The sequence below is a fragment of the Hyaena hyaena genome, unplaced genomic scaffold, assembly GCF_003009895.1.
Source record: "Hyaena hyaena isolate Hyena2069 unplaced genomic scaffold, ASM300989v1 scaffold_802, whole genome shotgun sequence".
Classification (NCBI taxonomy): Eukaryota; Metazoa; Chordata; class Mammalia; order Carnivora; family Hyaenidae; genus Hyaena; species Hyaena hyaena.
In genome coordinates, this window is record NW_024081434.1 from 678,808 (window position 1) to 693,939 (window position 15,132).

Sequence of the window (15,132 nt, forward strand, 5' to 3'; positions counted from 1 at the left end):
TCACAGACTTAAAAGAGAAAGCCCACATTTAGAGATTTTTACAAAATCCCTTTAGTTGAATTAAGTATCTCCATTTGGCCAATGTCACAATATGGACAGAGCTTATAAGTGATTTGCTTAAAGTCAGATTATACATTTCCTTCTAAAACCTGAAATTGCCAATTGCTCTAGTACATCAGCATTCTGCTAACTGCTACCGGTGGTGTGGCTAGCTTCCCCAGATGCTCTCAGATTCCACAACACCCCACACACTCCAGTGTTGTTAAATATGTGTTCTGATTGCTTGGATCAATCCCATTAAGCTTTGCCTCCACCATTGACATCAGTGACCATCAGGAATTCAAAACTTCGGTTATCCAAGATCATTATACCAACCTGTATATCTGTAATATGATTCTAATATGATTTTTAAAATGTTATATATTTATTTATATATAAAATTTATCTATATATAACATATAAAAATAAATATATATATAAATGTATATTTACATATAAAATTATATATATTTATATATTTATTTTGACATATATATATGAGAGAGAGAGAGAGAGAGAGAACATTTCAAGTGGGGGAGGAGGGAGAGAGAGAAAGAGAAAATTCCAAGCAGGCTGCACACTGTCAGTGCAGAGCCCAGTGCAGGGCTTGAACTCACAAACCATGAGTTCATGACCTGAGAGGACATCAGAATCAGATGCTTCACAAACTGAGCCACTCAGACACCCCTAATTGTACTTCCAATCATTCTGCCCTGCCAAATACATCCTCAATATTTGTACCATCTCTGAAATCTGCATTTCATATACATCAGATGGTCTTCATTTTCTGCTATTACAGCTCCCTTACTCTTGTATTTTCTAATCCAAAAAATGATTTTATGTTATGGAAATATTTATAATATTTACTTTCCCTGTACATTTTTTTGCCCTTATTTCTCTCCTTACCCAACCCATAGTCTATGATCCAGCATCTCCAATGCATCAGCCAGGTATACGTGCAGAGGTAAAGGCACTCTGACTTCAGATTGCATGTTTAAACCACATGTCTCTCTGCTAGACATCCACTTTGAGGAATGTCTCACTTGTTTTGCAACTGAGGTATCTTGGGATCAAATTATCTAAAACAGAGTCTGTACCATTAAACATGCAATCAAGTTGTAACAGCTACTGTCCTAAAACAAAACAGAGCAGAACAGAGCAGAAACTGACTTGACTCCATTCCCTCTTGAGTCTTTGTCCAAGAAATCTGCTCTCCTTGACTACAAAATTCCATGAAAGTTTTCTGTATTTTCACAGTCAGTGCTTATTTTTTTTAAATTGAGGTATAACTGACATATAACGTTATATTAGTTTCAGGTGTACAATGTAATAATTTTTTTCTTAGGACAAGAACCTTGTAAGATCTACTCTCTCAGTAACTTTCAAATATGCAATACAATATTTTAACTATAGTCCCAGGCTGTACATTACATTTCCATGACTTACTTATAACTGGAAATTTGTACCTTTTGTCAGTCTCTGCTTTCTTATTTCCTTTTTACCTCTTGTGACCCAGTTACTATTCTTTCTGCCACACTTCTCCACAGAAATTACACTTTTCACAGGTGACCAATGGCCTTTTTCTCGTAAGATACATGGTCCATTTTCATCTTCACTTTATGTGAGCTGTCAGTCACTTTGCACACATTTGATCATTTCATCTTAAAAAAAAAACACCTTCTGCATTTGTATTTTGAGATGATCCACTCTCAGTGGATTCCTTTTACTTCTCTGAAAATTGATTTTCAGGATCTTTTTTAACTTTTCTTTGTCCCCACCTGTAAATGTTGGAATGCCCTAGGTATTGGTCTTCTGTGCTCTCCTCCCAAGGACAATGCAGTCAACAACCACATTCGTATACCTTGCCTCACCTCACCCTTGAGCTGTCATTTCAGCTCATAAAACTAACAGGTTATTGGATAGTTCCTCTCAGATGAATAATAGTCACAGAAAGCCAAACCTGTCCAAAAGAGAATTTTCTTTTTCTCCCCAAATTCATTCTTCTCTAGCTTATATGACACTTCCATTTGCCCAGTGTCTTTGGCCAAAAAACATTAGAAGTCATTCTTGAATCTGCTGATTCGTTTGCTTGCGGTATTTAATCCATCCTTAGTCCTGCTCTTCTCACCTTCGAAACATATGTGTCCCCCAGCGGGTCTCAGTCCTCGAAGACCATCCTTGGCAAAGCCACCATCCCCTTCTCCCTGAATCACACAGACAGCTTCATATCTGGATTCATGGTTTCCATCTTGTCTGTCACTCTCTTGTGACTTGCCCAGACTTCTCTGCAAACAATAGACAGATAGACAGTGTGATATTTTTAAAACATAAAACAGATTATGTTATTGCTCTGCTCAGAACCCTGCAGGGACTTCAGACAAACTCGTCCTTTGGCAGAACATATGTGAAATCATGTAACCTGGACAATTTACCTCTGATCCCCACCCCTTAACCGCCCCCCCCAACTCTGTGGGTGGTTTTCCATTGTAGCAGCCTCCTTGTCTCCTTCCCAGGGCTATTTTAATTCCTGTTCTTCCTGCAAAGCATAGGAAGCACTTCCCTGTGGTGTTCCCATGGCTGCCTCTGTATCTCATTCAGAACACAATTCAAATCCTACTTTAAAGAAGTCTTTCTTGGCCACCTAGTTGAAGCAGTCCATCCCCCCCAACTCATCAGTCTATTGCTTCACCATTTATATATATTTTTTAACTTTTTAACTTAAATTCCAATTAGTTAACATACAGTATAATATTAGTTTCAGGTATACAACATAGTGATACACTAGTTCCATAGGGCACCCAGCGCTTATCACAGCATGTACTCTCCTTAATCCCCAGCACCTATTCAACCCATTCCCCACCCCCACCCACCTCCCCTCTGGTAACCATCAGTTTGTTCTCTATAATTGAGTTTGTTTCTTGGTTTGCCTATCTCTTTTTTTCCCTTTTTCATTGGTTTGGTTTCTTAAATTCCACTTATGAATGAAATCCTATGGTATTTGTCTTTGGCTAACTTATTTGTCTTAGCATAATACTCTCTAGCTCCATCTGTGTCATTGCAAATGGCACAATATCATTACTTTTCATGACTGAATAATACTCCATTGCATATTTATACCACTTCTACTTTATCCATTCAGCAGTCCATCCTGTATGCAACCCATTAGTCTATCACTTACCCATTTTTTAAATTTATTTTTTAATTTTTTTTTATTTATTTCTAGGAGAGAGAGAGAGAGACAGCGTGAGCAGGGGAGGGTCAGAGAGAGAGGGAGATACAGACTCTGAAATAGGATCCAGGCTCAGAGCAGGCAGTCAGCACAGAGCCCGACGTGGGGCTCGAACCCATGAACCGCGAGATCACGACCCAAGCGAAAGTCGGACGCAAAACCGACTAAGCCACCCAGGTGCCCCAAGCATTTAAAAAAAAAGGTTCATCATCTCTCAGAATGTATTCCCATCTCTTAGAATGACACCCTACAAATATGGTGCTGCATCTATTGATCACTACTGTAATCTGTCGCTAAACAAGGACTAAAATGCATAACGTTGACTTCCAGTCCTGAGAACTTTCAAAACTAACGTGTTTCCACACCTGTAAGGGAGGAAGAGATAGGAAGGAGTGAAAAGGGAAGAGAGAATGGAAGGAAGGAAGGAAAGTAAAAGGGAAGAATAGAGGGAGTAAGGAAATGAAGGGAAGAAAGAAGAAAGGGAGGGAGGAAAAAAGAAAGGTAAGAGGAATAAAGAGGGGAAATAATTGGTTGTCTTTGTCCATTTTCAGTCTCTCCGCATTCCTGACAACAAGACAGCTCAGTTTGGAGGAATTAGTCCACAATTCTGCGTTGGTTTTCCTTTTCTCATTTGATTGCATTGGCGCTCGGCCTCATTCTAGTGGTTTTACATGCAAGACTGGCTTTTTATGCAGATTTCATGTATCTAAATATTTGTCAGTTTGGCCTACAAGTTGCATTTTTTTCTAAGAGTCCGGAGTTAAATGATTTTAAATGGCCCCATACAGTAAATTTAATTAGTGATTACGAGTCAGATTGAAATGCAGAAGCTCCCTCTGGTGGCCTAATTTGCAGGTACTCAAAACTAGCAACGCAGAATTAGGATCCCGCTTACGAGATCTAGAAATGTTACTCTGCTCCCCTTATCCTGCCCCTCCTCCTCTTCCTCTTCTTTCTTCTCTTTTAATTTTAGCTACAAAATAATCAGTGTGGCAACCTTTATGATGATAGCTACTGAAATCTATGCAGGGAGGCAACTTCTGGAAAATTAAAAGGAAAGACAAGGAAAAGTCAGCCACCCAAGGACATTCTTGGACTCCAAGGAGACACTTCCAGAAGGGCCTTATTTACTCTTTGCCGGCTCTAGAGTTAACATCTCTCTACCTTTGCAAAGTGAAAATAATAGGTGTTTTCTTCAGTATTCAGCTTCAACACTGTTTTATTTGCTTTTTCCCAGGAACTGGGCACCTTGTACAAATTTAGAATTCTCCTTATGGATAACTTATATTTAAGTTATATTTAAGTACTGCTTTTAGAGTCTTAATAATTTATAACATACTATAAATATTCCTTGTTGCAATACCAGAATGTACTAGTGTTTTAAAAAGGGTATAATGGCTATAACTTTTATACGTTTTTCACAGCTGACTTCTGGAATTATTTATACTTTGAACTTCAAAGTAGCATGCATGTTATAAAGATGGTGATTGCTCCATAGTTATAGAGTATAATATTCTATAAGCACTTATTTTTTTATTTCTATTAATACAAACGTAGGAAAATCTTCTATAATACCAGCACCATGCCATAATTCTAATCCTCATGAAGTTGATATTTCTCACCAAAAGCAACTTTGGATCGGAAAACATCTAGCTTACTAATGGAAATTGTCAGAAAAATAGAATGTATTTTATAAATGGCTCTATTAAGTTCAATTTTGCTGAAATTCATCTCAGATCATATGATTTCACTATGTTATTACCCTTGCATAATTAATATTGTTTACTTATTATTTGTTTAATTACATTTATTTAAAGGTTTATCAACATTGGGGCGCCTGGGTGGCTCAGTCAGTTAAGTGTCTGACTTTGGCTCAGGTCGTGATCTAAGCTCTGTGAGTTGAAGTCCCACACCAGGCTCTGTGCTGACAGCTCAGAGCCTAGACACTCATTTGGATTCTGTGTCCTTCTTCTATCTCTGCTCCTCACCCAACTCGTGCTCTGTCTCTCAATCTCTCTCAAAAAATAAACATTAAAAAATTTAAAATAAACACAAATTTGAAGTTTAAAAATGTTTATCAACATTAATTCAGCATATTTTTATACTTTTCATTGAAGTATATGTTGCATTATATTGAAAAATATACTAAGAAGATATTTTGTGTGGAGTCTACCTGATTCAAAGATTGAGTTCATAAATTATATTATGATTTATGGGGACACTGTCATGTATCAATAGGTTAAAGACATATACTTTAAAAAAATTTCATGTTTATTTGTTTTTGAGAGAAAGAGAAAGCACAAGCAGGGGAGGGGCAGAGAGAGAGGGAGACACAGAATCTGAAAACAGGCTCCAGGCTCTGAGCTGTCAGCACCGAGCCTAAAGCAAGGCTTGAACTTACAAACCTGGAGATCATGACCTGAGCCGAAGTCAGACATTTAACCGACTGATACACCCAGGCAAGGCACCCCATGACTACTTCTATCAAAATGTAATGACACATGAAGGAAATGAGCTGATAATTTAAGGAAAATTAGACAAGATTTTTATGTTTTAAGAGTTTTATGTATCTACATGCTCCTTTTATTAATTGCATATAATTACCATCATTTCATTACATGTTCAAAGCAGATGTAAGCTACAACAAAGACTATGATGTTCATAATAATTTATTTGTGTGGTCATTAAAAGATATGTTATTTGATCAAGCCTGATTTTGACACTATATTTATAGTTCTGCAGAAAAAAATATATATGGAGAGATTTATTGTGAGCAGTTGGCACATGTGATTCTGGAGGCTGAGAAATCCCACGATCCGCTGTTTGCTGTGTGGAGACCCAGGAGAGCCAGTGACATATGATTCAGTCTGTGCCTAAAGGCCAGAGAAGCAGAGAAGCTGATGGTTCGAATCCCAGTCTGAGGGCAGGAGAAGATGAGGTGACACATTTCCAGTTTATTGCATGAGGCAGGGAAAAAGAGATGAATTCCTTCCTCATCTGTTTTCATTCTCTGCAGGCCCTCAGTAGATTGTATGATGCCCACTCACATTGGAGAAGGTGATCTACTTTACAGAGTCCACAGACTTAAATGCTAGTTTCATCTGGAAATACTGTCACAGACATGCCCAGAAATAATGCATAACCTTGGCACCCTGTGGCCAGTAAAGGTGACATACACTATTAGCCATCATAGGCATTCAATATGGAGTAATATCACAGTTAAAACCAGTATTGATCAATTGCATCCAACGTGGAAAACACATAAGGTGGTATTAACATTTTAATATCTTTTAAAAGTTATTTGCAATACCAAAATAACACTTATTTACAAAAATATTTTAATGTACAATTAAAAGAACTAAATGTTGATCAGAGAGTTTTTTATTTCATCCATGATTTTAAGAGCAACTACAGATCACTAGCCGTATGAAAAGCCTTTTTATATTGAAAAATTATTTTTAGAGAAAATATTGAGTATTCATAAATCCAAGGACATTTAATACATGTCAGTTGTGACATTTTTAATGAAATCTGACGGAACTTTGCTTTTCCAATTCTGTTAATCAGATATTTGATCAAAGCAAAATTATTTTGCTGTGGTAGTCTGGAGATCAGGAAGTTACTGGCTATTCTTTGGAATGTAAGCTGGACTTCTGTGGAAGAGAAGAAAGTCTTATGTTACTGTCTCACTAAGTTGGAACTTGGGGAGTGTATCAAGAGAAGACTTCTTTGGAGCATTTGAGTGGCTTGGTTGAGTGTCTGATTTCAGCTCAGGTTATGATCTCACAGTTTGTGGGTTTGAACCCCATGTCACGCTCCGTGCTTACAGCTCAGATTCTGTGTCTCCCGCTCTCTCTGCTCCTCCCTGTTCATGCTCTGTCTCTCTCTCTCTCTCTCTCTCTCTCAAAAATGAATAAACATTAGAAAAAAGAGGACTTCTTTTTTATAAGTTCAATTATTCTAGTTTTCCTCCTAAAATCAGTCAGAAATCAAATTATCTAATATCCTTACATTTCTCCCCACCTCCATTAGTTTGCTGGGTCTTAAAGGAAATGACTGCCATGTTTCCCCTCATCTATTTCCACATACAAAGGGAAAACGGGCTTCTTTGGTTTATTCATATATCTAGATCATTTTCAATCCAAATTATTTTATTCACGTAGGACACTTAGGAACCAGGTCTTATATGATATAAGTCCCTCACAGTAGATAGAATATGTGAATAACAAGGCCACTAAGAAGTATAAAGAAGTGATTCTATAGTAGTATATAGACTCACCCAATAACTAGATGCAGTCTTAGCAAAGTTACATTCCTGCTTTGGGGTTCAGTTTTCTCACCTATAGATTAAGGTTGAATACCTTCTTTGTTTTTCTTTTTAAGTTTATTTATTTTGAGAAAGAGAGCATGAGTAGGGTAGGGTAGTGGCAGAGAGAGAGGAGAGAGAGGATCCCAAGTAGGCTCCACCCTTTCGGTGCAGAGCCGGATGGAAGGCTTGAACTCATAAACCACTAGGCCTGAGCCAAAACCAAGTACTGGCTGCTTAACCGACTGAGCCACCCAGGCGCCCCAAGGTTGGAGACCTTCTAAACCACCACCAGCTCTGTTAGTCTAGAGTCTTCCCACCTTCCCTCTCTCCTCTCCTCCACTTCCCTCCTTCCTTTTAATCCTTTTCACTCTTTTTCAGTCCCTTTTCTTTCTCGTCTTCCCCTCCCCACCAACCCCATATTTTCAGAGTTGTTTTTATCCTGCCAAAAGATTTTCTTTCTGAGCTTCTTGGCATTCTATATTGCATTTTGTCATTTCATCCATTTTCATGGTTTTAACTTTTGGCGCGATGCAGGTGATTCTACTCATTAACTTTCCTTTTATCTCCAATACATCATTTAGAACTACCTTTTAGAATTACTCCAAATCAGTTTTAAATGAGAATTTATCTCCTGCTCTAAAGAACAGAGAAGCCAAAAACATACACTTATTCTACCTTCTAACTTGTACACACAGGTTTTTGGTTTTTGCCCTGATTAACAGATTTAAAACTGCTAAGAGCTTTACGTTTCCTTGCTTTTTTGCCTCTTTTAGTGATGGAACATCTACCTTTGCTTTATCCTCTGAAAAGATGGCTTAGTAAACACTCGCAGTACCTTCATGTTCATTGCTCTTTTTTGTTATAATTTTTTAAATATTTTTGTTTATTTTTGAGAGAGAGAGACAGTGTGAGCAGGGGAGGGTCAGAGAGAGAGGGAAACACAGAATCCAAAGACAGGCTCCAGGCTCTGAGCTGTCAGCACAGAGCCTGATGTGGGGCTAAAACCCACGAATCGTGAGATCATGACCTGAGCCAAAGCCAGATGCTTAACCAACTGAGCCACTCAGGCACCCCGGTGGCTTTTCAACTAGTGATGATCTATACATTTTTCTCCTCAATTATTATTATTAAACATTTTTAAAGACCATTGCAAAAGAAATGGAGTCTCTGCTTATGGAAATCAACTGAAAATGAACAATGTAAATTGTTCTTTAAACAGATTTCTGAGGAGCTCCTGGGTGGCTTAGTCGCTTGATCATCTGACTCTTGATTTTGGCTCAGATCATGATCCCAGGGTTAGGGGATGGAGCACCGCATCAGGCTTTGCACTGAGCATGGAGCCTGCTTAAGATCCATTCTCTCTCTCTCTCTCTCCTCCTCTCCCTCCTTCCTTCCCTCCCTCCTTCCCTGCCCCCCTCTCCCTCACTCACGATTGCTCTCTCTGAAATAAATAGAAAAATAAATAAATAGCTTTTTGAGATTATTAACTACAAGTTTTGGCAATTTGATGAATTTGAGTAAGACTGAGTGGGCAAAAAGGGAGGCTTTAGGAGAAGCTGTCCTTCTGCAAGCAAGGCCAGATCATAGTGAGAATGGGAAGGTTTATATGGTGACAAGTACTAAAAGAAGTACTTGCTCAGGGTGGGAGAAGTGACATGGGTTAGGGGCAGCTAAAAGGGGCATTTCAAAGTGAGATGAGAACTTGAAGATCAGCGGGAAGCCAGAGAAGGAACTTAAAGCAAGAGTAGGTAAGCGTTAAGAAGGGACACAATTCTTTCTGAGACACTTCAGACTGATTACAGGGGAGAACCTTACAGAGCAAGGAGGGGAATAAGGAGGAAATGGCAGTGTAAGTCACAGATGAAAAATAGTCCAAGTAAGTGTGAAGGGCTTTTCAATAGCAAGAAGGTATTGAAATGGGCCACCCATATCGGCTCACCCCAAGGGGGTTAAGGTGACAGGCTAATGTGCTCGTAACAGATGGCCTTCCATTGCCTTTCAATAAGGCGTGAAGTGGAGCTCCCTGGAGGGATAGCTGTAGTGGGTAGAGAGTGGACAAATAGAAGGGCTTTGAAATTTATTTGTATTTGTTGGAATCTGCTACATGTGCCTGTACCTTTGGATACAATCAAAGATAACATAAGTCTATGGCTTGTACACTTTCTTTTGTATTTGTAAAAAAAAAAAAAAGAATTATAAAAATCACGATGGGAATAAAGATCTTGTGAGGCTAGTATTTTCAGCTTTCCATCTACCTGTCTAGGAAATATGTTCAATAGCAGATATGGCTTTAAGTCCAACATGGGAGGAGCAGGGTGAAATAAAATTTCCCTTAACTTATAACAACAAAGTGGTTTTATTTTTTCAAGTTTCAAGGACAGGAAGAGAAAGCTGAGATTCCTAAGAGTTTCATAACTTGTCCAGAGCTCTATGGCAAGTCACACCGGATCATGATAGCAGTCCATTTCTTTTTTACTGTGCTCTTTATTTCAAATATTCTTCAGTCTCATTAAACATTCTCACTCAATATTTCCACCATTAACTTATATTGTCTTCCCTTGATTCTTGTTACTAGGAATTGTTGACAATGAAGATACTTTTTTTTTCCCATTTTTTAAAAAAATATTTTCACACTGCATGATCACTATCTTTCAGCATCTTGGAAATTCACTTTGACTCTTTTAGCACCTTGCTTGGCCTTACACGTCCCTAACTTCTCACTGTTGGTCATTTGCCAAGCCTGTTGAGTTTTTAAAAAATAGATTTCATTATTTTTTAGAGCAGTTTTAAGTTCACATCAAAACTGAGTCAGAAGGCACAGATTCCTTATATATCCTCTGTCCCAGTCATGCATAGCCTACCCCATTATCAACATCCTATATCAGAGTCAGACATTTTTTGGAACTGATGAACCTAAACTAACACATAATTATCACCCAGTCTATAGGTTACATTACGATTCACACTTAGTGTTGCATATTTTATATGTTTGGATGAATTTATAATGACACGTATCTACCCTAGCATCACACACAGTAATTTCACCATCCCAAACATCCTCTGTCTTCAACCACCTTATCCCTATATTATCTCTGATCTCTGACAACCACTAAGAATTTTACTGCTCCATAGTTTTGCCTCTTCTATAGTGTCATAAAGTTGGAATCACACAACTTGGCTTATACAAGCCTTGCCATAATCATAAGCCTTGTCAGATTGACTTATTTTACTTAGTAATATGCATTTATGTTCCCTCCATGTCTTTTCATGGTCTAATAGCTCATTTGTTTTTAGGGTTGAGTAATATTGCACTAACTGAATGCACCACGGTTTTACCCATTCACCTGATGAGTGAAGGACATCTCAGTTGCTTCCAAGTTTTGGCAATTATAAATAAAGCTGCCATAAACATTCATGTGCAGGTTTTTGTATGGACATATGTTTTAAACTCCTATGGATAATTTTCATTATGTAAGAAACCATGAAATTGTCTACGAAGCTGCCTGTACCATTCTTCATTCCCATCAGCAATGAATAACAGTTCTTACTGCTCTATATCTTCTATACCCATTGGTGTTGTCAGTGTTCTGGTTTTGGCCTTGTTGATTTTACATGAATTCTCACTAATTCATGAATCTTTCTCTTCATGAACACAGTCACTACTACAGTTCAAAATAACTCCCCCCCCCCCCCCAGGACTACTTCAGGAGTCTATTAACCGTTTACCTGCCCCGAGGCACCTGGGTGGCTCAGTCAGTAGAACATTTGACTCTTGGTTTCAGCTCAGGTCCTGATCTCACGGTTCGTGGGTTTGGGCCCTGTGTTGGGCTCTGTGGCAAAAATAAAGAGCGTGCACGGAATGCTGTTGAGAGTGCAGAACTTACTTAGGTTTCTCCTTTAGGAGAAAATTCAGTTTTTTATCTTTTTTCTCTTCTAATCTCTAATACGTTTTCTCTGCAAAAATTAGAAACAAAATAAATATGGGTTAAATAAACAAATTAGTGCATAATTCCTTTAATACTCATTGCATGGAAAATTAAAGAAATTGATAAATTTAATGGAACTTGGGAATAATTCCCTCTAATTTCTTCATCTTATGTATAAGAGAATCAAATTCAAAGAGGTTCTGCTACTGTTTTCAAGACTTCAGCACTTAAGATGGAAAAAATAGGACAAGAACCGAAGTCTCCTGATTCTTAGGCAATGTTTTTTTTATATATTTGCAATTATACTACTTTACCTCCTTAAGTATATAACGTATTACGTGAGTCTTTCTTATGCTCTACATGGTATATGTCCAATTAATTACTTAATTTCTCAATGATAATTATGTAAATTATACAAAGATCTTTGCTAGATAAGTTTTTCAATGACTCTCATTTGAGTAATTATTTTAGAAAAACAACTATACTAACACTCTCAAAATATAGGAAGAAGATGTAGAACTATTACCAAATGAAATATTTATACAAACGTATTCATTATTATTTTAAGAGAGGACCTTAAGGTGTGCCTGGGTGGCTCATTTGATTGGGTGATTCACTCTTGATTTTGACTCAGGTCATGATCCCAGGGTCGTGGGATCGAGCCCCATGCCGGGGCTTCACACTGAACATGGAGCCTGCTTAGGATTCTCAATCTCTCTCTCTCCTCTTCTCTACGGCTTGTACTCTCTTGCTCTAAAATAATTATGAAAAAAGGACCTTAAGAAGAAAACTACTCTTAGAACTCATTTAGAAAACAGACTGCATATTTTTTTAACATTTATTATTGAGAAACAGAGAGAGACAGAGCATGAACATAGGAGGGGCAGAGAGAGGTGGAGACACAGAATCCGAAGCAGGCTCCAGGCTCTTAGTTGTCAGTACAGAACCTGATGTAGGGCTCAGTGAGATCATGACCTGAGCCAAAGTCAGACGCTTAACAGACTGAGCCATCCAGGTGCCCCCAGGCTACATATTTAATAGCAAATTATTTCATTTAAAATTTCAAAACAATTATGTGATTGCCATCAATTGAATATAAACCATAAAATACCTATTTTGGTTAAGTAGTCTTATTTGTAAAAGCAGGCAAGTTTATTAATATAGTTCTCTGATTGATTCTGCATATATGTGTGCTTCATGTACTTTCCATATTATATATGTGCATAGCATCAATTAATCATGGTTGCCATTTTATGCAATTAATTTAATTTCCCCTTTTGAAAATGAACAAACATTTTTTGTCTTAAAAGTTAATACTGAAGGGTAAGTAAGAACATTACATTGTTTTGAACTCTAGCAAATATTACTTTCTCAGGTAGGATGGAGGATGGTTTCTAACTGTCTTTTACTATTTTCTCTTTGAAAGATCAGTAAGATTTGTGGCCGTCCAATCAGAGCACCTACACAAAGCCCCCATTGTTCGTTTGAGGGAAGCAAAGAGAAGCATGGGATGAAGATCTCTCCAAGAAATGGTGAAGAGACACTTGCCAACAGAAGAAAGTAAGACATTTGTTTTACAACCAGAAAGAGAAAAGAAAGTAAGCCATTCATTTTCAACAGAATAGATTGTATTCAATTAAGTAGAAGGAAATACACTATTGAAGAAAAAAAGATCACCATTAATTACTTTTAAAACTCATAGGTTGCTCCTATCCAATTAATTAGGAAGATAAGTACAACCGGGAGACCAATAAAACTTTTTGTGATAAGGGACATTTGCTATAAAACAATATGGCGGGCAATAGGCACATAAGGTCATTGTGTACTTAAAATGTGGCTAGCGCACAGTGTTGTACAGCAGACCTCTAGGACTTAACTCATTTCACTTAACTGAAACTTTATGCCCATTAGTTAATACTTTTCTATTTCCCACTCCCTGTGGTCAACAATACTGTATTGTACCCTTAAAATTTTGTTAAGAAGGTAGATCTTACCACAATAAAAAAATAGTTTAAAATATGGCTAGTGTGACTGAGAATTACATTTTTAATTTTAAATGATTTTAGCCTTAATTCCGCATATAGCTAGTGGCTACTATATAGGGTGATGCAAGACAGAAGAAGCATTCACATAAATTATGAAATCTGTATTACGGTTTATTAAGCAAGTATTAAAAAACAGTTGGAGAAGAAGTTTCTATACCTTTTATCTGGAATGCTGAAAATGGTTATATGTTGATTCAAAATCGTAAGCATTGAGTGGCTTGCTTGTATAACTCACATTTCTACCACTGCTCCTGTCATTATTTCACATGTTAAATTACAGCCTTTATCTATATCTCTTTGCTTGGTAATTCAGTCAAACTGAAAAGCTCTTAATCAAAAGAAAATATTATTTTATTTATTTTTGCATTCTCTTGGCCAGTGTATGTCCAGGCAAATACTAGCTTCTTGGTGGGTGTTTTTGAAAAGAACTGAAATCCAGAATTCTGGATTAATTCATTCATTAATTCAAATAGTTATTTCTGATAATACCTTATGGCAACTTCGACATTTTAATCGCTTTACTCTCTAGAATGTAAACTCTGTTTCTTTCCTTTTGGGACAGTGCTCTTAATTGCCTCATTCTTTTCTCAGATGGACTATAATTTGGAATAAAGATCTGGTCTTTGCTGGCGATTTGCTGCAGTTCAAAAGAATCAGCACTTTGCATATAAAGTAGCTGTTCTTTTTTCTTCTAAACATCTATAGTGATCAGCAGTCTTTTCTTGAATTTGAGAAATTAATGTGCTTTGGCTAGTGTATAACATATAGTGGCTAGGTATAGTGTGGAGTGATTCACCTAACAAAACCTAGCTAAGGAAGATCTTTAACTTTTTAAAGGTCATGTCTGTTTCACCATCAAAACAACTCAGTTGTTGCAAAGACAAAACAAAACCCAATACGAGTGAAATATCTCAGGAATAATGAGAGGCTCATGTGAATGGAAAGTTTTATAAGTATCTATTCAGGCCATTGAATAGACTTCCTTGTTACCAACCTTGCAAAGTCATGTATTTGTGTATCCGTAACCAACCAGCCACCACTAGCCATTGCCATGAATCAGAGTAGGTCCATCATAGACAAGTATCATGCTGCACAAAGTGAATAACCAGAGGTATTGGACATGAGCTCATTTCAGCAATTCATTTCAAAAATGTTTATTTAATTTTGAAAGAGAGAGCATACACATGTGCAGGGGAGGGGCAGAGAGAGAGGGAAAGAGAATCCCAAGCAGACTTCATGCTCTGAGGCCAGTCCCCGACACGGGGCTCAGTCTTATGAACCATGAGATCATAACCATAGCCAAAATCAAGAGCTGGTTGTTGGGGCACTAGGTGGCTCAGTTGGTTAAGTGTCCAACTTCGGCTCAGGTCATGATCTCATAGTCCATGAGTTTGAGCCCCATATCAGGCTCTGTGCTCCCAGCTCAAAGCCTGGAGCCTGCTTCAGATTCTATTTCTCTCTCTCTTTCTCTGCCACTCCCCTACTTGTGTTCTGTCTTTCTTCTATCTCTCTCTCTCTCTCTCTCTCTCAAAAATAAACATTGAATTTTTTTTTTAAAAAGTCAGATGCTTAACTCACTGAGAC

The 15,132-nt window shown here is 37.6% G+C and overlaps 1 protein-coding gene across 1 annotated transcript in view; it reads left to right on the top strand.

Moving 5' to 3' along the window:
* GPC5 (glypican 5) overlaps positions 1-15,132 on the top strand; it is a 479,275-nt gene that overhangs the window by 298,640 nt on the left and 165,503 nt on the right. The window contains exon 7 of the mRNA XM_039219200.1: positions 12,930-13,063. Within this exon, the coding sequence (XP_039075131.1) occupies positions 12,930-13,063 (134 nt within the window). The remainder of the gene's footprint in view (positions 1-12,929; positions 13,064-15,132) is intronic.